The sequence below is a fragment of the Phyllopteryx taeniolatus genome, unplaced genomic scaffold (assembly GCF_024500385.1).
Source record: "Phyllopteryx taeniolatus isolate TA_2022b unplaced genomic scaffold, UOR_Ptae_1.2 contig_24, whole genome shotgun sequence".
Classification (NCBI taxonomy): domain Eukaryota; kingdom Metazoa; phylum Chordata; class Actinopteri; order Syngnathiformes; family Syngnathidae; genus Phyllopteryx; species Phyllopteryx taeniolatus.
Window position 1 is genome coordinate 229744 of NW_026903162.1, and position 20257 is coordinate 250000.

The 20257-nt window shown below is 47.3% G+C and overlaps 1 protein-coding gene and 24 non-coding genes across 29 annotated transcripts in view; all 25 read right to left on the reverse strand.

Moving 5' to 3' along the window:
- crtc3 (CREB regulated transcription coactivator 3) overlaps positions 1-20257 on the reverse strand; it is a 126018-nt gene that overhangs the window by 20388 nt on the left and 85373 nt on the right. For all 5 annotated transcript variants that reach the window (XM_061764854.1, XM_061764853.1, XM_061764851.1 and 2 more), the window contains 3 exons: positions 3663-3898; positions 3108-3281; positions 2900-2983 (listed from right to left, as the gene is read on the reverse strand). In XM_061764854.1, coding sequence (XP_061620838.1) covers positions 2900-2983; positions 3108-3281; positions 3663-3898 — 494 coding nt within the window. The remainder of the gene's footprint in view (positions 1-2899; positions 2984-3107; positions 3282-3662; positions 3899-20257) is intronic.
- trnap-ugg (transfer RNA proline (anticodon UGG)) lies at positions 10991-11062 on the reverse strand. Its single transcript has one exon. It is a non-coding gene; the product is annotated as a tRNA-Pro (tRNA).
- trnap-ugg (transfer RNA proline (anticodon UGG)) lies at positions 11194-11265 on the reverse strand. The gene has a single exon. It is a non-coding gene; the product is annotated as a tRNA-Pro (tRNA).
- On the reverse strand, positions 11395-11466 carry trnap-agg (transfer RNA proline (anticodon AGG)). Its single transcript has one exon. It is a non-coding gene; the product is annotated as a tRNA-Pro (tRNA).
- trnap-agg (transfer RNA proline (anticodon AGG)) lies at positions 12134-12205 on the reverse strand. The gene has a single exon. It is a non-coding gene; the product is annotated as a tRNA-Pro (tRNA).
- On the reverse strand, positions 12334-12405 carry trnap-agg (transfer RNA proline (anticodon AGG)). Its single transcript has one exon. It is a non-coding gene; the product is annotated as a tRNA-Pro (tRNA).
- trnap-agg (transfer RNA proline (anticodon AGG)) lies at positions 13145-13216 on the reverse strand. Its single transcript has one exon. It is a non-coding gene; the product is annotated as a tRNA-Pro (tRNA).
- Positions 13349-13420, reverse strand: trnap-agg (transfer RNA proline (anticodon AGG)). Its single transcript has one exon. It is a non-coding gene; the product is annotated as a tRNA-Pro (tRNA).
- trnap-ugg (transfer RNA proline (anticodon UGG)) lies at positions 13549-13620 on the reverse strand. The gene has a single exon. It is a non-coding gene; the product is annotated as a tRNA-Pro (tRNA).
- trnap-agg (transfer RNA proline (anticodon AGG)) lies at positions 14361-14432 on the reverse strand. The gene has a single exon. It is a non-coding gene; the product is annotated as a tRNA-Pro (tRNA).
- Positions 14565-14636, reverse strand: trnap-agg (transfer RNA proline (anticodon AGG)). The gene has a single exon. It is a non-coding gene; the product is annotated as a tRNA-Pro (tRNA).
- trnap-ugg (transfer RNA proline (anticodon UGG)) lies at positions 14765-14836 on the reverse strand. The gene has a single exon. It is a non-coding gene; the product is annotated as a tRNA-Pro (tRNA).
- On the reverse strand, positions 15503-15574 carry trnap-ugg (transfer RNA proline (anticodon UGG)). Its single transcript has one exon. It is a non-coding gene; the product is annotated as a tRNA-Pro (tRNA).
- On the reverse strand, positions 15705-15776 carry trnap-ugg (transfer RNA proline (anticodon UGG)). The gene has a single exon. It is a non-coding gene; the product is annotated as a tRNA-Pro (tRNA).
- trnap-ugg (transfer RNA proline (anticodon UGG)) lies at positions 15909-15980 on the reverse strand. The gene has a single exon. It is a non-coding gene; the product is annotated as a tRNA-Pro (tRNA).
- On the reverse strand, positions 16655-16726 carry trnap-agg (transfer RNA proline (anticodon AGG)). The gene has a single exon. It is a non-coding gene; the product is annotated as a tRNA-Pro (tRNA).
- trnap-agg (transfer RNA proline (anticodon AGG)) lies at positions 16859-16930 on the reverse strand. Its single transcript has one exon. It is a non-coding gene; the product is annotated as a tRNA-Pro (tRNA).
- On the reverse strand, positions 17255-17326 carry trnap-ugg (transfer RNA proline (anticodon UGG)). The gene has a single exon. It is a non-coding gene; the product is annotated as a tRNA-Pro (tRNA).
- trnap-ugg (transfer RNA proline (anticodon UGG)) lies at positions 17843-17914 on the reverse strand. Its single transcript has one exon. It is a non-coding gene; the product is annotated as a tRNA-Pro (tRNA).
- On the reverse strand, positions 17961-18032 carry trnap-ugg (transfer RNA proline (anticodon UGG)). Its single transcript has one exon. It is a non-coding gene; the product is annotated as a tRNA-Pro (tRNA).
- trnap-ugg (transfer RNA proline (anticodon UGG)) lies at positions 19091-19162 on the reverse strand. The gene has a single exon. It is a non-coding gene; the product is annotated as a tRNA-Pro (tRNA).
- trnap-agg (transfer RNA proline (anticodon AGG)) lies at positions 19497-19568 on the reverse strand. Its single transcript has one exon. It is a non-coding gene; the product is annotated as a tRNA-Pro (tRNA).
- Positions 19699-19770, reverse strand: trnap-ugg (transfer RNA proline (anticodon UGG)). Its single transcript has one exon. It is a non-coding gene; the product is annotated as a tRNA-Pro (tRNA).
- Positions 19902-19973, reverse strand: trnap-ugg (transfer RNA proline (anticodon UGG)). The gene has a single exon. It is a non-coding gene; the product is annotated as a tRNA-Pro (tRNA).
- On the reverse strand, positions 20104-20175 carry trnap-ugg (transfer RNA proline (anticodon UGG)). Its single transcript has one exon. It is a non-coding gene; the product is annotated as a tRNA-Pro (tRNA).

The window sequence follows — 20257 nt, forward strand, 5'->3', positions numbered from 1 at the left end:
GGTTGGACTCCGCCAAGGCTGCCCTCTGTCACCGATTCTGTTCATAACTTTTATGGACAGAATTTCAAGGCGCAGCCGAGGCGTAGAGGGGGTCCGGTTTCGTGGCCTCAGTATTGCATCTCTGCTTTTTGCAGATGATGTGGTTCTGTTGGCTTCATCAAGCCATGACCTCCAACTCTCACTGGAGCAGTTCGCAGCTGAATGTGAAGCGGCTGGGATGAGAATCAGCACCTCCAAATCTGATACCATGGTCCTCAGTCGGAAAAGGGTGGCGTGCCTTCTCTGGGTCGGGGATGAGATCCTGCCCCAAGTGGAGGAGTTCAAGTATCTTGGGGTCTTGTTCACGAGTGAGGGAAGAATGGAACGGGAGATCGACAGGCAGATCGGTGGAGCGTCTGCAGTGATGCGGACTTTGTACCGATCCGTTGTGGTAAAGAAGGAGCTAAGCCGAAAGGCGAAGCTCTCGATTTACCAGTCGATCTACGTTCCTACCCTCACCTATGGTCCCGAGAACAAGACCCAAAGAACAAGATCCAGGATACAAGCGGCCGAAATGAGTTTCCTCCGCAGGGTGTCCGGGCTCTCCCTTAGAGATAGGGTGAGAAGCTCGGTCATACGGGAGGATCTCAGAGTAGAGCCGCTGCTCCTTCACATCGAGAGGAGCCAGATGAGGTGGGCTGGGGCATCTGATTCGGATGCCTCCCGGACGCCTCCCTGGTGAGGTGTTCCGGGCACGTCCCACCGGGAGGAGACCCCGGGGATGACCCAGGACACGCTGGAGAGACTACATCCTTCGGCTGGCCTGGGAACGCCTCGGGATCCCCCCGGAAGAGCTGGATGAAGTGGCTGGGGAGAGGGAAGTCTTGGCGTCCCTGCTAAAGCTAATGCCCCCGCGACCCGACCTCGGATAAGCGGTAGAAAATGGATGGATGGATGGTTATCTTCCATCCATCCCATCCATTTTCAACACCGCTTATCCTGGTTAGGGTCGCGGGACGCTGGAGCCTATCCCAGCTGACTTAGGGCGAAAGGCGGACTACACCCTGAACTGGTCGCCAGTCAGTCGCAGGGCACATATAGACACGGACAACCATTCGCACTCACATTCACACCGTCACTGAGTGGGAACTGAACCCACGCTGCCTGCACCAAAGTCAGGCGAGTGTACCACTACACCTGGATAGATATCTAACTCAAAATAACTTTGTACCGAACCAACTGACCGGCTGTCAACTGTTTACAACAGAGAAACAAAACATAAGGTGATAATAGTTATTTGGATTGACTGGTGACAAGTCATAGGTGTACCCCACCTCTTGGTCAGTCAGTCACCCAAACGCCAGTCACCACGCACATGCCTGTATCACTTCAACTTTAAACTTACACTGATGACTATTTTTTACAATTAATATTCACAGAGGCGGCATGGTGACCGACTGGTTAGCACATCTGTCTCAGAGTTCTGAGGACCGGAGTTCAAATCCCGGCCCCACCTGTGTGGAGTTTGCAGGTTCTCCCCGTGCCTGCGTGGGTTTTCTCTGGGTACTCCGGTTTCCTCCCACATCCCAAAAACATGCATAGTAGGTTGATTGAAGACTCTACATTGCCCGTAGGTGTGAATGTGTTGTTTGTTTATATCTGCCCTGCGATTGGCTGGCGACCAGTTCAGGGTGTACCCCGCCTCTCGCCCGAAGATTGCTGGGATAGGCTCCAGCACGCCCGTGACCCTTGTGAGGAAGATGAATGAATAATATTCACAGATGTTTTTAACCTCAATGCTGATATACATTAACAGCTCCAGTGTGTGTCAATTAGTGGTTTCATTAATTATATCAATGTATCGATTTATATTCTTATGATCCAACTGGATGAATCCGTGCTTGGCAAGTTCGCCAAACAAAAATATATCAATTTAGCTTGTTTTAAAAGATAATTCAATTGTATTGATACGAGGAAATAACATGGCAGACTTTATTTGGAGACGTGTATGTGTTATATTTCCAAGAACGTTTGTAATTCCTTTAACTTCGCTTTATTTTTCAGTAAGCACACAATTAGCAAAACGGCACTTTCTTCATCCATCATCATTTTTCTTCCTTGTTTCCTTTTCTACTACACCCCACATCTGGTCAATCATTTCCGTACTGCCCCTAGTGGTTGGACGAGACACCACAGTATGTGTTTGCGTTGCTTTGTAAGCACTTTTATTGATGTTTAAGATGTCAGTCTGTCTGGTGGATTGCAGATCAGTAAGGATAGTGTGTGTGTATCGCAGCACTCACCCTGCACGTTGAAGCCTATCAAGCTTGCTAGCTTAGTTTAGCTTGCTAGCCGCTACTTTGTGACACAAAAGAGGAGTGCTTCCTTTATAGCAATTAGTATTTGACTGTTTAGAACAGGGATTCTCAAACTTTGGGTCCAACCAGGGACTCCTTGCAGTGGATAATTTTTTTTAAAGGACCCCCTCATAATTGTAACAACAATTGAACATATATTTTCTGGAAAAAGTAAACTCTTACTTGAGATAATATAAATAACAGTAAGTTGTTGTTATACCCTTTCCCCTTTGTTTTATTGCAAAGCAATACAAGTAAATTAAGAAAATCTTTATATTTAATAACCATTATTAATTTTACCTGGTTCCCTTACAAGAAACAACAGGAATCTAGGAAATTTCACCTGGACTGTCCTATATGCTGGTATTTTTATTTAACAGTCACACTTGATGAATTTGTGGCTAAAAAGTCACTGAATTGTTTTGGATCGTATTGTTCTAAATTAACCAATATTGTCCTTCAATCGAATCGGTAACCATAAATCGTGATAAAAATCGTGATATGAATTGAACCATTGCTAAAATGAATCATTACACCACTAGTGTCAATGAACCTAGACCTACCTGGTACCGGAGGGTTTTGTTGTGGCAACTGGAGAATTGTTGCTCCATGAATGAGTCACTGAAGAGCGCTGCCATATTGTTGTGCTTTAAAGAATGTTAAAATTGGAAAGTAAAAGTCATTATTCTTTAATTGTACAATGAAAACTGGCATGTAGTATGTCTTTAATATTGTAAATATGTGGATGGAGACTGTCTTCCTGGCACTCACTTGGCTTGGGTTAAAGTCCAGTGCAATGCTTTGCAGAGGGGGAACAGGCTGATGTTGATGTTGGTGCTGCTGCTGGCAGTGACGCGCCTGGTCCACTGCATGCTGGGATTGCTGGTAGAGTGGATAAGGAGGGGGTGGCTCCCTTGGCGTGTTGCTGGTATCTAAAGGAATTCCCTATATAATACAAAGAAAGCCAGATTGGCTCACGAGTGGTTTTAAGGTAATTAAGACTTAAATAGGGGGTCCATTGGTTTATGGTGGTCCCCACATGGAAGGTTTCGAGGCTTAGAACGACATCAATGTACTAGTTTGTCAAGAGTAATGGTCACTGTAATGGTCTTTGAGGTCTGACTCTCTCAGACATTTTTTCACATCAGAAATAATGTTATACACTGTTTTTTGCATTGGTAGATATTTGTACACAAAGGCTGGAGGACTTTACATCTATGTACACACCTTCTTTGTTTAATTACGCAGTTTTATTTCAGTATTTTGAATCAAGTAAATATGTTGTTACATTGCCACTGTATTTATTAAAATGCTTGGTATATGTACCTGTGTGATAGGGGACAATGATGGAGACATTGTGGGAGACAACTGCTTAGACACGCCCCGACGCTGCTCAGTGCCAGGAGAAAGGGTGAGCGGGCTGATGGGTGCTGGTCTTCGCCGAGGGGAGTTACCAGAAAGGCGCAGAGAAGAATTTATGGACGGATTGCTGAGAGAAGACTGAAGCTGACAGTTGTTGAGGGAAGCTTGAATTGTGGGATTACTCAGAGAAGAGGAGCGGCCTGCAAACAAACACATAAAAGACATCAAATCATTGATTAGCCAGATTCAAAGGGCTGAACTGAGTCATGTTTCCTTCAAGTGTTAGAGAGTGGATGGCCTTTGTTTGCACAACAAGGTGTGTCTTGGTCAGATGGAAACAGTTGCATCAGATATGTAAATATAATGAGGCCATGTCAGGGTGGCACTGTGTCACACACCAATGATATTCAACAAATGAGAATTTCATTAGGAGCACGTAACAACAACAATCAACAGCTTTGATTTGACAGCTTGCAATTTGTGTTCTTAATGCACCACTCATTACTGTTGGTAACCCCAAAGGTGGTATGCTTCAGAAATTTTGACAATGGCACAAAATGGATTGTCAAACTCAACCAAACTGTATTGCTTGGTAGAAATGTGATTCATTAAAGCCATGAAAACCTGGGCAACTGAAGGCTTTTCGAATCCAAGAGAAATTGTTGATGCTACAGTTGAATACATTGTCTTATATTTACAGCATTCGTTCTAAACCCAAGCCAAAATCACCAGCCTATATTCTTGTCATTAGGGCTCTTTATTGTGGGAGGAGAGTAAGAGAGCCAAATACAGAAAACAGACACAGAGACAAACTGAGAGAAGAAAAGCGGTCATTGTAGGAACCAATGGGTCAAAAGGTCCTGTTGTGCTCCGTAAGGCTGGACTGTGCTTAACCACACAGATACAAACTACAGAAACCCATAGGGAGCAGACATGGCAGCCGAAGTACAACTTTGGAACTTTTGAGACAGAGAGATTATTCACAGAGAGAATTGTGGTTCAACCAAATTATTTAAAAAAAAACAAAAAAACACATGAAACAGGTCTGGACAAAAATGCTGGTACCCTTAACTTAATATTTTGTTGCACAACCTTTTGAGCCAATCACTGCAATCAATTGATTTTTTTTCTGTTCAATGAGATTTCTACCCCTCTTAGCAGGTATTTTAAGCCAACTCTTCAAGAGCAAACTGCTCAAGATGTTTCAGGTTTGAAGGGTGCTTTCTCCAAATGGCATGTTTCAGGTCCTTCCATAGATATTCCCTAAGATTTAGATCAGGGCTCATCGAAGGCCAGCTCAGAATTGTCCAATGTTTTGCTCTTTAGCCATTCTGGTGTGTTTTTAGCTGTGTTTTGGGTCATTATATCCTGTTGCAAGACCCGTGACCTGTAACTGAGACAATGGGCACCACATTTCTCTCTAGAAAACCTTAATAGTCTTGAGATTTCATTGTACCCTGCACAGATTTAAGACACCCTGTGCCAGAGGCAGCTAAGCATTCCTAGAACATAACAGAGCCCCCTCCATGTTTCACAGTAAGGACAGTGTTCTTTTCTTGGTATGGTTCATTTTTGCATCAATGAACATAGAGCTGATGTGCCTTGCCAAAAAGTTTTGTCTCGTCGGTCCATAGGACATTCTCCCAAAAGCTTTGTGGCTTGTCAACATGCAGTTTGGCAAAAATTCCCAATATTGAGAATACAGTCCCTCAAATGACTGAAGTATCAAAAGTATGGACATTTAATTGTGAGAGACAATCTTCTAGCATGAGAGGCATTGACATTTCAGACACTGCTGATCCTTCCCCGCGCGAGTGATGCCACTCCGGCTGGCGTAATGGCATCTCGCATTCAGTGCTCTTTTTGTTTTATTTGTGAGCATTTTTGCTTGGAAACGCCATTTCCTGCTGGGCAAAGCCTACGAACAGTCAGGATATTCTCAGTTTATGATTACGCAGCGAACAAAAGATGCAGCAAATTTTAGTAAGCATAACTCAACTCCATTATCTCCTTTGTCCACAATGTATGCATATACATTTTGTTTTGCTATTGTAAAATTGTACAAGATTCCAAGTACTAAATTGTAATTTTATGTATTGCGTGTTTTGAAAGCAGCTACATCGTTACTACAATCACGTTCTGCTCGTTGGTTGACAAATAAGCGTTTTATATTCAAATAAAACAAGGTGTTTCTTTCCTCAACCCAACGCCCCCGACGCCCCATGTATGATGATATTAAGTTAAAGGTATGCTGCTGTTACATTCATTTATTTACAAACATTGATTTATGAAAAGTCAAAAAACAGAATATATGTAAACACGTGCATGCCTGTTGTTATGCTTTACTTTTATTTGAACATGTTTCCATTATGTCATTTAAAATTATGAAAAAGAAATTACCTGTTTAGTCAGCCACCATTTGTTGCAGACAAACTTCATATTCAAAGTAAAATATTTGGCAGATAAAACTCAATCTTTATTTCGTACGAAGTTATAGGACAAAAAATCTCCCGAAAACATTCGATCGCAGGCAAAGAGAATTAAAATTATGGATTATAACACTTAATTTAAAACAGACTTCCTTCTATTACAAGAAACGCACCTTATTGAGACAGAAGAAAAATGCCTCATTGACTAATTTCACTCAGGCTATCTTGGCCTTTTATAACAGTAGACAGAGGAGTCTCAATACTAGTCCATAAAAGACTACTTTTCACAATAAATAGTACAGTAGCAGATCCAGAAGGCCGATACATAATTATATAGGCTACAATATTTAACAAACTTTACACAATTGTCAATGTATACGCTCCTAATAAAGATGATCCAGCCTTTTTTCACATGCTCTTTTCACACTTGTCAGGCAATTCTACAATTATCATGGGAGGTGATTTTAACCCTCCGCTAAATTGCTAAAATCTCAAAAATAGCATTGAGCGCCAATGCCCCAATAGACGAGAGCAGCATACGGACGACTTTGGTCTTGTTGATAAGGAGGCTGAAAAACCGTACAAAAAGAGATTACACATTTTTCTTGTCGGGTCACCGCTCTTTCTCAAGAAAAGTTTTTTTTTTTTTAAACAATTCCGCAGCTCAAAGAACTACCTCCAAAATACATCCAACCATCATCAGCGACCATGTACCAATTTCTCTCAATATAAAAATAGAGTCAACTTTAGGACCCCTACCAACATGGCGCTTCAACACCTCCCAACCGAAGGACCCGGATTTTGATTCGTGAGGGAATGGGACGAGTTTTTGAAATTCAACGACTCCCCAACCATATCCCCATCTCTGCTGTGGGAAACAGGGAAAGCTCTATTGAGAGGTCGAATCATATCATACTCTTCGTGAAAGAAAACACAAGAACAAAAATTAAACCCCTCACAGAAGAATATGCAAATAATCCGACAGATATGCTTAAAAACCAACTTCGCACCCTAAGCGAGAATCATGACCCTAGACCTGGCCTGGCCAACCCGCGGCTCGCGAGCCTCATGCGGCTCTTTAACTAGTTTCATGCGGCTCTTCAGGAGCTGTCACATGACATGCGTCAAAAATGCTTGGCTGGCGCTGTCATTCACTCCCCCTACAGCTAGATGGCACACTGACCATGTAAGCCTGTTTGAGTGACGTCAAACGAGCGACGAGAGAATCTTTGGTGTGACATCATTTGTGTTGTAAACAATTTCCGTCAAGTTACCTCTTGAAATGGCAGGGGAAAAAAGCACAGCCAAAAGAAAATATGAAGAAGAACACAGGACGTTTTTGCCAGAGTGGGAGAGTTTATATTTTTTTGTTAAACGTAATGGCAAGCCGATCTGCCTTATATGTCACGCAGCATTAGCGCATTTCAAAGCTTCAAATCTTCAGCGTCACTTCAGCTCACTCCACCCTAACATCGAACAGGAATTTCCAAAAGGGACTGAACTTCGCAAGAACAAGTTGGTCGCTTTGAAAAGCAAGGCAGAAAAGCAGGTGCAGTTTTGCAAAAAATTTACAAAACACTCGGACACCGTAACGCTTGCATCATATCAGCTGGCTTGGAAGCCAGACTGTTTGAAAGCCCCGCTCGTCACAGATGAGGCTGCGGCTGAGTTGGAGATGATCGACCTTTGTGAGGAGGATCAACTGAAAGCTGTTTTAAGGGAAGACCGTTGAGTTCTGGAAAAGTGTGCCAATTGAAAAATACCCCAACATCAAACGAGCTGCGCTTAAGATACTGTCCATGTTTGGGTCAACGTACGTCTGCGAGTCTGTGTTTTCTACCCTGAAACATGTGAAATCAAAGCATCGATCTGTTCTGACTGACACTCATTTGAAAGAATTGCTTAGAGTGGCAACAACAGAATACAAGCCAGATTTGAAGAGGATTGTTCAAGATAAGGAATGCCAGAAGTCTCACTAAGCAGCATAGTAAGAGAAATATGTTATTGAAAATTATTCTATTGTTGTTTGTGGACTTGCTTGAACTGAGAGTTTGTGTGTGTGAGACAGTGCACACAATGTTAACTGTTGAAAATTACTGATATTATCATGTTGGTGTGGTTATTTTCATTAGATCTGGCTGAGCAGAGGTCTGTGTATGCGTGCATACATGATTAAAAGATGATGTTCATGTGTACCCGTGTATGTGGCTCTTTGCAGTAACACAAAAAAAAGTGGCTCTTAGTCTCTGACTAGTTGGCCACCCCTGCCCTAGACCAACGAGCCACAAAATGCCTTTCTTTTTTGAGAAACATGCCACGAGACCAACTAGCAAAAAGTCAACCCGTTTTGTCACATGGGAAACCACATGACAATTGCCAGAAAAGGTCAGAGAGGGCCTTAATATAGGGGTTCGTCCGGGATTTGAACCCAAGACCTCTCGCACCCAAAGCGAGAATCATGGCACTAGACCAAAGAGCCACAACATTTTTTCGTTTTCCCCTTTTTTGAGTATCATGCCACGAGACCAACGAGCAAAATGTTAACCCCGTTTTGTCACATGGGCCACTACATCACCATCCATCCATCCATTTTCTGAGCCGCTTCTCCTCACTAGGGTCGCGGGCGTGCTGGAGCCTATCCCAGCTGTCATCGGGCAGGAGGCGGGGTACACCCTGAACTGGTTGCCAGCCAATCGCAGGGCACATCGAAACAAACAACCATTCGCACTCACAGTCATGCCTACGGGCAATTTAGAGTCTCCAATGAATGCATGTTTTTGGGATGTGGGAGGAAACCGGAGTGCCCGGAGAAAACCCACGCAGGCACGGGGAGAACATGCAAACTCCACACAGGCGGGGCCGGGGATTGAACCCGGGTCCTCAGAACTGTGAGGCTGACGCTCTAACCAGTCGGCCACCGTGCCGCGCCACTACATCACAATTGGCAGAAAAGGTAAGAGAGGGCCTTAACATAGGGGCTCATCCGGGATTTGAACCCGGACCTCTCACACCCAAAGCGAGAACCATGCCCCTTGACCAAAGAGCCACAAAATCTCTTCATTGACCACTTTTTTGAGCATCATTCCACAAGACCAACGAGCAAACTGTTAAACACGGTTTGTCACATGGGCCACCACATGACAATTGCCAGAAAAGGTCAGGAAGGGCCTTCTCGTTGGGGCTCGTCTGTGATTTGACCGGGGACTCTCGCACCCAAAGCGAGAACAATTGCCAGAAAAGGTCAGAGAAGGCCTTAACATAGGGGCTCGTCCGGGATTTGAAACTGCGAACTCTCGCACCCGAAGCGAGAATCATGCCACGAGACCAACGAGCAAAAAGTCAACCCGTTTTGTCACATGGGCCACCACATGACAATTGCCAGAAAAGGTCAGAGAGGGCCTTCATATAGGGGCTCATCCAGGATTTGAACCCAGGACCTCACGCACCCTAAGCAAGAATCATGACCCTTGACCAACGAGCCACAAAATGCTTTGCTTGACCCCATTTTGAGAATCATGCCACGAGACCAACGAGCAAAACGTTAAACCGGGTTTGTCACATGGGCCACCACATGACAATTGCCAGAAAAGCTCAGGGAGGGCTTTAACAATGGGGATCGTCCAGGATTTGAACCCAGGACCTCTCGCACCCAAAGCGAGAATCATGCCCCTAGACCAACGAGCCACAAAATCCCTTCATTTACCCCTTTTTTGAACAGAAAATGCCTTTCTTGAACCTTTTGAGCATCATGCCACGAGACCAACGAGCAAAATGTTAACCCCGGTTTGTCACAGGGGTCACCACATGACAATTGCCAGAAAAGTTAAGGGAGGGCCAGAAAAGGTCAGGAAGGGGCTTAACAATGGGGCTTGTCCGGGATTTGAACCCGGGACCAACGAGCCACAAAATCCATTCATTGACCCCTTTTTAGCATCAAGCCACGAGATCAACGAGCAAAATGTTAACCCCGTTTTGTCACATGGGCCACCACATGACAATTGCCAGAAAAGGTCAGGAAGGGGCTTCACATAGGGGCTCGTCCAGGATTTGAAACCAAGACCTGTCGCACCCAAAGCAAGAACAATTGCCAGAACATTTCAGAGAGGGTTTTTACATTGGGTTTCGTCCGGGATTTGAACCCAGGACCTCTCGCACCCAAAGCGAGAATCATGCCCCTAGACCAACGAGCCACAAAAACCCTTCATTGACCGCTTTTTTGAACATCATGCCACGAGACCAACGAGCAAAATGATAACCCCGGTTTGTCACATGGGCCACCACATGACAATTGCCAGAAATGTTCAGGGAGGGCTTTAACAATGGGGCTCGTCCAGAATTTGAACCCGGGACCACTCGCAACCAAAGCGAGAATCATGCCCCTAGACCAACGAGCCACAAAATCACTTCATTGACCCCTTTTTTGAGCATCATGCCACGAGACCAACGCAAAACGTCAACCTGTTTTGTCACATGGGCCACCACATGACAATTGCCAGAAAAGTTCAGGGAGGGCTTTAACAATGGGGCTCGTCTGGGATTTGAACCCGGGACCTCTCGCACTCAAAGCGAGAATCATGCCCCTAGACCAACTCGCAAAATGTCAACCTGTTTTGTCACATGGGCCACCACATGACAATTGCCAGAAAAGGTCAGGAAGAGGCTTAACATAGGGGCTCATCCGGGATTTGAACCCGGGACCTCTTGCACCCTAAGCGAGAATCATGCCCCTCGACCAACGAGCCACAAAATGCCTTTCTTGAACCTTTTTTGAGCATCATGCCACGAGACCAACGAGCAAAATGTTAACCCCGGGTTGTCACAGGGGCCACCACATGACAATTGCCAGAAAAGGGTTTAACAATGGGGCTCATCCGGGATTTGAACCCGGGACCTCTCGCACCCAAAGCAAGAATCATGCCCCTAGACCAACGAGCCACAAAATCCCTTCATTTACCCCTTTTTTGAGAGTCATGCCACGAGACCAACTAGCAAAATGGCAACCTGTTTTGTCACATGGGCCACCACATGACAATTGCCAGAAATGTTCAGGGAGGGCTTTAACAATGGGGCTCGTCCGGGATTTGAACCCGGGACCTCTCGCACCCAAAGCGAGAATCATGCCCCTAGACCAACGAGCCACAAAACCCCTTCATTGACCGCTTTTTTGAACATCATGCCACGAGACCAACGCAAAACGTCAACCTGTTTTGTCACATGGGCCACCACATGACAATTGCCAGAAAAGCTCAGGGAGGGCTTTAACCATGGGGCTCGTCCGGGATTTGAACCCGGGACCTCTCGCACCCTAAGCGAGAATCATGCCCTTAGACCAACGAGCCACAAAAACCCTTCATTGACCGCTTTTTTGAACATCATGCCACGAGACCAACGAGCAAAACCTGTTTTGTCACATGGGCAACCACATGACAATTGCCAGAAAAGGTCAGAGAAGGCCTTAATATCGGGGATCGTCCGGGATTTGAACCCCGGACCTCTCGCACCCAAAGCGGGAATAATGCCCACGAGACCAACGAGCAAAATATTAACCCGTTTTGTCGCACCCTAAGCGAGAACAATTGCCAGAAAAGGTCAGGAAGGGGATTAACATAGGTATTCGTCCGGGATTTGAACCGGGACCTCTCGCACCCTTAGCGAGAATCATGCCCCTCGACCAACGAGCCACAAAATGCCTTTCTTGAAACCTTTTTTGAGCATCATGCCACGAGACCAACGAGCAAAATGTTAACCCCGGGTTGTCACAGGGGCCACCACATGACAATTGCCAGAAAAGGTCAGTAAGGGGTTTAACAATGGGGCTCATCCGGGATTTGAACCAGGGTCCTCTCGCACCCTAAGCGAGAATCATGCCCCTCGACCAACGAGCCACAAAATGCCTTTCTTGAACCTTTTTTGAGCATCATGCCACGAGACCAACGAGCAAAATGTTAACCACGGGTTGTCACAGGGGCCACCACATGACAATTGCCAGAAAAGGGTATAACAATGGGGCTCATCCGGGATTTGAACCCGGGACCTCTCGCACCCTAAGCGAGAATCATGCCCCTAGACCAACGAGCCACAAAAACCCTTAATTGACCGCTTTTTTGAACACCATGCCACGAGACCAACGAGCAAAACAACCTGTTTTGTCACATGGGCCACCACATGACAATTGCCAGAAAAGTTAAGGGAGGGGTTTAACAATGGGGCTCGTCCGGGATTTGAACCCGAGACCTCTCGCACCCTAAGCGAGAATCATGCCCCTAGACCAACGAGCCACAAAACTCCTTTCTTGACCCTTTTTTGAGAATCATGGCACGAGACCAACTAGCAAAATGTCAACCCCGGTTTGTCGTAGGGGCCACCACATGACAATTGCCAGAAAAGGTCAGGAAGGGGGTTAACATAGGGGGTCGTCCGGGATTTGAACCCGGGACCTCTCGCACCCTAGGCGAGAATTATGCCCCTAGACCAACGAGCCACAAAATCCATTCATTGACCCCTTTTTTTAGCATCAAGCAACGAGATCAACGAGCAAAATGTTAACCCGGTTTTGTCACATGGGCCACCACATGACAATTGCCAGAACATTTCAGGGAGGGTTTTTACATTGGGTTTCGTCCAGGATTTGAACCCAGGACCTCTCGCACCCAAAGCGAGAATCATGCCCCTAGACCAACAAACCACAAAGTCACTTCATTTACCCCTTTTTTGAGAATCATGCCAAGAGACCAACTCGCAAAATGTCAACCTGTTTTGTCACATGGGCCACCACATGACAATTGCCAGAAAAGGTCAGGAAGAGGTTTAACATAGGGGCTCATCCGGGATTTGAACCTGAGACCTCTCACACCCAAAGCGGGAATAATGCCCCTCGACCAACGAGCCACAAAATCACTTCATTGACCCCTTTTTTGAGCATCATGCCACGAGACCAACGCAAAACGTCAACCTGTTTTGTCACATGGGCCACCACATGACAATTGCCAGAAAAGTCAAGGGAGGGGTTTAACAATGGGGCTCGTCCGGGATTTGAACCCGGGACCTCTCGCACCCTAAGCGAGAATCATGCCCCTAGACCAACGAGCCACAAAAACCCTTCATTGACCGCTTTTTTGAACATCATGCCACGAGACCAACGAGCAAAATTTTAAGCCCGGTTTGTCACAGGGGCCACCACATGACAATTGCCAGTAAAGGTCAGGAAGGGGCTTAACATAGGGGCTCGTCCGGGATTTGAACCCGGGACCTCTCGCACCCTAAGCGAGAATCATGCCCCTAGACCAACGAGCCACAAAAACCCTTAATTGACCGCTTTTTTGAACACCATGCCACGAGACCAACGAGCAAAACAACCTGTTTTGTCACATGGGCCACCACATGACAATTGCCAGAAAAGTTAAGGGAAGGGTTTAACAATGGGGCTCGTCCGGGATTTGAACCCGGGACCTCTCGCACCCAAAGCGAGAATCATGCCCCTAGACCAACGAGCCACAAAACCACTTCATTGACCGCTTTTTTGAACATCATGCCACGAGACCAACGAGCAAAATGATAACCCCGGTTTGTCGTAGGGGCCACCACATGACAATTGCCAGAAAAGGTCAGGAAGGGGGTTAACATAGGGGGTCGTCCGGGATTTGAACCCGGGACCTCTCGCACCCTAGGCGAGAATTATGCCCCTAGACCAACGAGCCACAAAATCCATTCATTGACCCCTTTTTTTAGCATCAAGCAACGAGATCAACGAGCAAAATGTTAACCCGGTTTTGTCACATGGGCCACCACATGACAATTGCCAGAACATTTCAGGGAGGGTTTTTACATTGGGTTTCGTCCAGGATTTGAACCCAGGACCTCTCGCACCCAAAGCGAGAATCATGCCCCTAGACCAACAAACCACAAAGTCACTTCATTTACCCCTTTTTTGAGAATCATGCCAAGAGACCAACTCGCAAAATGTCAACCTGTTTTGTCACATGGGCCACCACATGACAATTGCCAGAAAAGGTCAGGAAGAGGTTTAACATAGGGGCTCATCCGGGATTTGAACCTGAGACCTCTCACACCCAAAGCGGGAATAATGCCCCTCGACCAACGAGCCACAAAATCACTTCATTGACCCCTTTTTTGAGCATCATGCCACGAGACCAACGCAAAACGTCAACCTGTTTTGTCACATGGGCCACCACATGACAATTGCCAGAAAAGTCAAGGGAGGGGTTTAACAATGGGGCTCGTCCGGGATTTGAACCCGGGACCTCTCGCACCCTAAGCGAGAATCATGCCCCTAGACCAACGAGCCACAAAAACCCTTCATTGACCGCTTTTTTGAACATCATGCCACGAGACCAACGAGCAAAATTTTAAGCCCGGTTTGTCACAGGGGCCACCACATGACAATTGCCAGTAAAGGTCAGGAAGGGGCTTAACATAGGGGCTCGTCCGGGATTTGAACCCGGGACCTCTCGCACCCTAAGCGAGAATCATGCCCCTAGACCAACGAGCCACAAAAACCCTTAATTGACCGCTTTTTTGAACACCATGCCACGAGACCAACGAGCAAAACAACCTGTTTTGTCACATGGGCCACCACATGACAATTGCCAGAAAAGTTAAGGGAAGGGTTTAACAATGGGGCTCGTCCGGGATTTGAACCCGGGACCTCTCGCACCCAAAGCGAGAATCATGCCCCTAGACCAACGAGCCACAAAACCACTTCATTGACCGCTTTTTTGAACATCATGCCACGAGACCAACGAGCAAAATGATAACCCCGGTTTGTCACAGGGGCCACCACATGACAATTGCCAGAAAAGGTCAGGGAGGGTTTTAACAAAGGGGCTCGTCCGGGATTTGAACCCGGGACCTCTCGCACCCTAAGCGAGAATCATGCCCCTTGACCAACAAAACTCCTTTCTTGACCCTTTTTTGAGAATCATGGCACGAGATCAACTAGCAAAATGTCAACCCCGGTTTGTCGTAGGGGCCACCACATGACAATTGCCAGAAAAGGTCAGAGAAGGCCTTAATATCGGGGATCGTCCGGGATTTGAACCCCGGACCTCTCGCACCCAAAGCGGGAATAATGCCCACGAGACCAACGAGCAAAATGTTAACCCGTTTTGTCGCACCCTAAGCGAGAACAATTGCCAGAAAAGGTCAGGAAGGGGATTAACATAGGTATTCGTCCGGGATTTGAACCGGGACCTCTCGCACCCTTAGCGAGAATCATGCCCCTCGACCAACGAGCCACAAAATGCCTTTCTTGAACCTTTTTTGAGCATCATGCCACGAGACCAACGAGCAAAATGTTAACCCCGGGTTGTCACAGGGGCCACCACATGACAATTGCCAGAAAAGGGTATAACAATGGGGCTCATCCGGGGTTTGAACCCGGGACCTCTCGCACCCAAAGCGAGAATCATGCCCCTAGACCAACGAGCCACAAAATCTCTTCATTTACCCCTTTTTTGAGAATCATGCCACGAGACCAACTAGCAAAACGTCAACTGTTTTGTCACATGGGCCACCACATGACAATTGCCAGAAAAGGTGAGGAAGGGGTTTAACAATGGGGTTCGTCCGGGATTTGAACCCGGGACCTCTCGCACCCAAAGCGAGAATCATGCCCCTAGACCAACGAGCCACAAAACCCCTTCATTGACCGCTTTTTTGAACATCATGCCACGAGACCAACGAGCAAAATGATAACCCCGGTTTGTCACAGGGGCCACCACATGACAATTGCCAGAAAAGGTCAGGGAGGGTTTTAACAAAGGGGCTCCTCCGGGATTTGAACCCGGGACCTCTCGCACCCAAAGCGAGAATCATGCCCCTAGACCAACGAGCCACAAAACCATTTAATTGACCCCTTTTTTGAGCAGAATGCCACGAGACCAACGCAAAATGTTTACCCCGGTTTGTCACAGGGGCCACCACATGACAATTGCCAGACAAGTTCAGGGAGGGCTTTAAAAATGGGGCTCGTCCGGGATTTGAACCCGGGACCTCTCACACCCAAAGCAAGAATCATGCCCCGAGACCAACGAGCCACAAAATTCCTTTCTTGATCCTTTTTTGAGAATCATGGCACGAGACCAACTAGCAAAACCTGTTTTGTCACATGGGCAACCACATGACTATTGCCAGAAAAGGTCAGAGAAGGCCTTAATATCGGGGATCGTCCGGGATTTGAACCCCGGACCTCTCGCACCCAAAGCGGGAATAATGCCCACGAGACCAACGAGCAAAATGTTAACCCGTTTTGTCGCACCCTAAGCGAGAACAATTGCCAGAAAAGGTCAGGAAGGGGATTAACATAGGTATTCGTCCGGGATTTGAACCGGGACCTCTCGCACCCTTAGCGAGAATCATGCCCCTCGACCAACGAGCCACAAAATGCCTTTCTTGAACCTTTTTTGAGCATCATGCCACGAGACCAACGAGCAAAATGTTAACCCCGGGTTGTCACAGGGGCCACCACATGACAATTGCCAGAAAAGTTCAGGGAGGGCTTTAACAATGGGGCTCATCCGGGATTTGAACCCGGGACCTCTCGCACCCTAAGCGAGAATCATGCCCCTAGACCAACGAGCCACAAAAACCCTTCATTGACCCCTTTTTTGAACACCATGCCACGAGACCAACGAGCAAAATTTTAAGCCCGGTTTGTCACAGGGGCCACCACATGACAATTGCCAGAAAAGTTCAGGGAGGGCTTTAACAATGGGGCTCGTCCGGGATTTGAACCCGGGACCTCTCGCACCCTAAGCGAGAATCATGCCCCTAGACCAACGAGCCACAAAATCCCTTCATTTACCCCTTTTTTGAGAATCATGCCACGAGACCAACTAGCAAAACGTCAACTGTTTTGTCACATGGGCCACCACATGACAATTGCCAGAAAAGTTAAGGGAGGGGTTTAACAATGGGGATCGTCCGGGATTTGAACCCAGGACCTCTCCCACCCAAAGCGAGAATCATGCCCCTAGACCAACGAGCCACAAAACCCCTTCATTGACCGCTTTTTTGAGCATCATGCCACGAGACCAACGAGCAAAATGTTAACCACGGGTTGTCACAGGGGCCACCACATGACAATTGCCAGAAAAGGGTATAACAATGGGGCTCATCCGGGATTTGAACCCGGGACCTCTCGCACCCAAAGCGAGAATCATGCCCCTAGACCAACGAGCCAAAAAATCCCTTCATTTACCCCTTTTTTGAGAGTCATGCCACGAGACCAACTCGCAAAACGTCAACCTGTTTTGTCACATGGGCCACCACATGACAATTGCCAGAAAAGTTAAGGGAGGGGTTTAACAATGGGGCTCGTCCGTGATTTGAACCCGGGACCTCTCGCACCCAAAGCGAGAATCATGCCCCGAGACCAACGAGCCACAAAACCCCTTCATTGACCGCTTTTTTGAACATCATGCCACGAGACCAACGAGCAAAATGATAACCCCGTTTGTCACAGGGGCCACCACATGACAATTGCCAGAAAAGGTCAGGGAGGGTTTTAACAAATCCCGGGACCTCTCGCACCCTAAGCGAGAATCATGCCCCTAGACCAACGAGCCACAAAATCACTTCATTGACCCCTTTTTTGAGCATCATGCCACGAGACCAACGCAAAATGTTAACCCCGGTTTGTCGCACGGGCCACCACATGACAATTGCCAGAAAAGGTCAGTAAGGGGTTTAACAATGGGGCTCATCCGGGAATTGAACCAGGGACCTCTCGCACCCAAAGCGAGAATCATGCCCCTAGACCAACGAGCCACAAAATCCCTTCATTTACCCCTTTTTTGACAGTCATGCCACAATGGGGCTCGTCCGGGATTTGAACCCGGGACCTCTCCCACCCAAAGCGAGAATCATGCCCCTAGACCAACGAGCCACAAAACCCCTTCATTGACCGCTTTTTTGAACATCATGCCACGAGACCAACGAGCAAGATGATAACCCCGGTTTGTCACAGGGGCCACCACATGACAATTGCCAGAAAAGGTCAGGGAGGGTTTTAACAAAGGGGCTCCTCCGGGATCTCTCGCACCCAAAGCGAGAATCATGCCCCTAGACCAACGAGCCACAAAACCATTTAATTGACCCCTTTTTTGAGCAGAATGCCACGAGACCAACGCAAAATGTTTACCCCGGTTTGTCACAGGGGCCACCACATGACAATTGCCAGACAAGTTCAGGGAGGGCTTTAACAATTGGGCTCGTCCGGGATTTGAACCTGGGACCTCTCGCACCCAAAGCGAGAATCATGCCCCGAGACCAACGAGCCACAAAATTCCTTTCTTGACCCTTTTTTGAGAATCATGGCACGAGACCAACTAGCAAAACCTGTTTTGTCACATGGGCAACCACATGACTATTGCCAGAAAAGGTCAGAGAAGGCCTTAATATCGGGGATCGTCCGGGATTTGAACCCCGGACCTCTCGCACCCAAAGCGGGAATAATGCCCACGAGACCAACGAGCAAAATGTTAACCCGTTTTGTCGCACCCTAAGCGAGAACAATTGCCAGAAAAGGTCAGGAAGGGGATTAACATAGGTATTCGTCCGGGATTTGAACCGGGACCTCTCGCACCCTTAGCGAGAATCATGCCCCTCGACCAACGAGCCACAAAATGCCTTTCTTGAACCTTTTTTGAGCATCATGCCACGAGACCAACGAGCAAAATGTTAACCCCGGGTTGTCACAGGGGCCACCACATGACAATTGCCAGAAAAGGTCAGTAAGGGGTTTAACAATGGGGCTCATCCGGGATTTGAACCAAGGACCTCTCGCACCCTAAGCGAGAATCATGCCCCTCGACCAACGAGCCACAAAATGCCTTTCTTGAACCTTTTTTGAGCATCATGCCACGAGACCAACGAGCAAAATGTTAACCACGGGTTGTCACAGGGGCCACCACATGACAATTGCCAGAAAAGGGTATAACAATGGGGCTCATCCGGGATTTGAACCCGGGACCTCTCGCACCCAAAGCGAGAATCATGCCCCTAGACCAACGAGCCACAAAATCCCTTCATTTACTCCTTTTTTGAGAGTCATGCCACGAGACCAACTCTCAAAACGTCAACCTGTTTTGTCACATGGGCCACCACATGACAATTGCCAGAAAAGTTAAGGGAGGGGTTTAACAATGGGGCTCGTCCGTGATTTGAACCCGGGACCTCTCGCACCCAAAGCGAGAATCATGCCCCGAGACCAACGAGCCACAAAACCCCTTCATTGACCGCTTTTTTGAACATCATGCCACGAGACCAACGACCAAAATGATAACCCCGTTTGTCACAGGGGCCACCACATGACAATTGCCAGAAAAGGTCAGGGAGGGTTTTAACAAAGGGGCTCGTCCGGGATTTGAACCCGGGACCTCTCGCACCCTAAGTGAGAATCATGCCCCTAGACCAACGAGCCACAAAATCACTTCATTGACCCCTTTTTTGAGCATCATGCCACGAGACCAACGCAAAATGTTAACCCTGGTTTGTCGCAGGGGCCACCACATGACAATTGCCAGAAAAGGTCAGGAAGGGGCTTAACATAGGGGCTCGTCCGGGATTTGAACCCGGGACCTCTCGCACCCAAAGCGAGAATCATGCCCCTAGACCAACGAGCCACAAAATCCCTTCATTTACCCCTTTTTTGAGAGTCATGCCACGAGACCAACTAGCAAAACGTCAACCTGTTTTGTCACATGGGCCACCACATGACAATTGCCAGAAAAGCTCAGGGAGGGCTTTAACAATGGGGCTCGTCCGGGATTTGAACCCGGGACCTCTCGCACCCAAAGCGAGAATCATGCCCCTAGACCAACGAGCCACAAAGTTCCTTTCTTGACCCTTTTTTGAGAGTCATGCCACGAGACCAACTAGCAAAACGTCAACCTGTTTTGTCACATGGGCCACCACATGACAATTGCCAGAAAAGCTCAGGGAGGGCTTTAACAATGGGGCTCGTCCGGGATTTGAACCCGGGACCTCTCGCACCCAAAGCGAGAATCATGCCCCTAGACCAACGAGCCACAAAGTTCCTTTCTTGACCCTTTTTTGAGAATCATGGCACGAGACCAACTAGCAAAACGTCAACCTGTTTTGTCACATGGG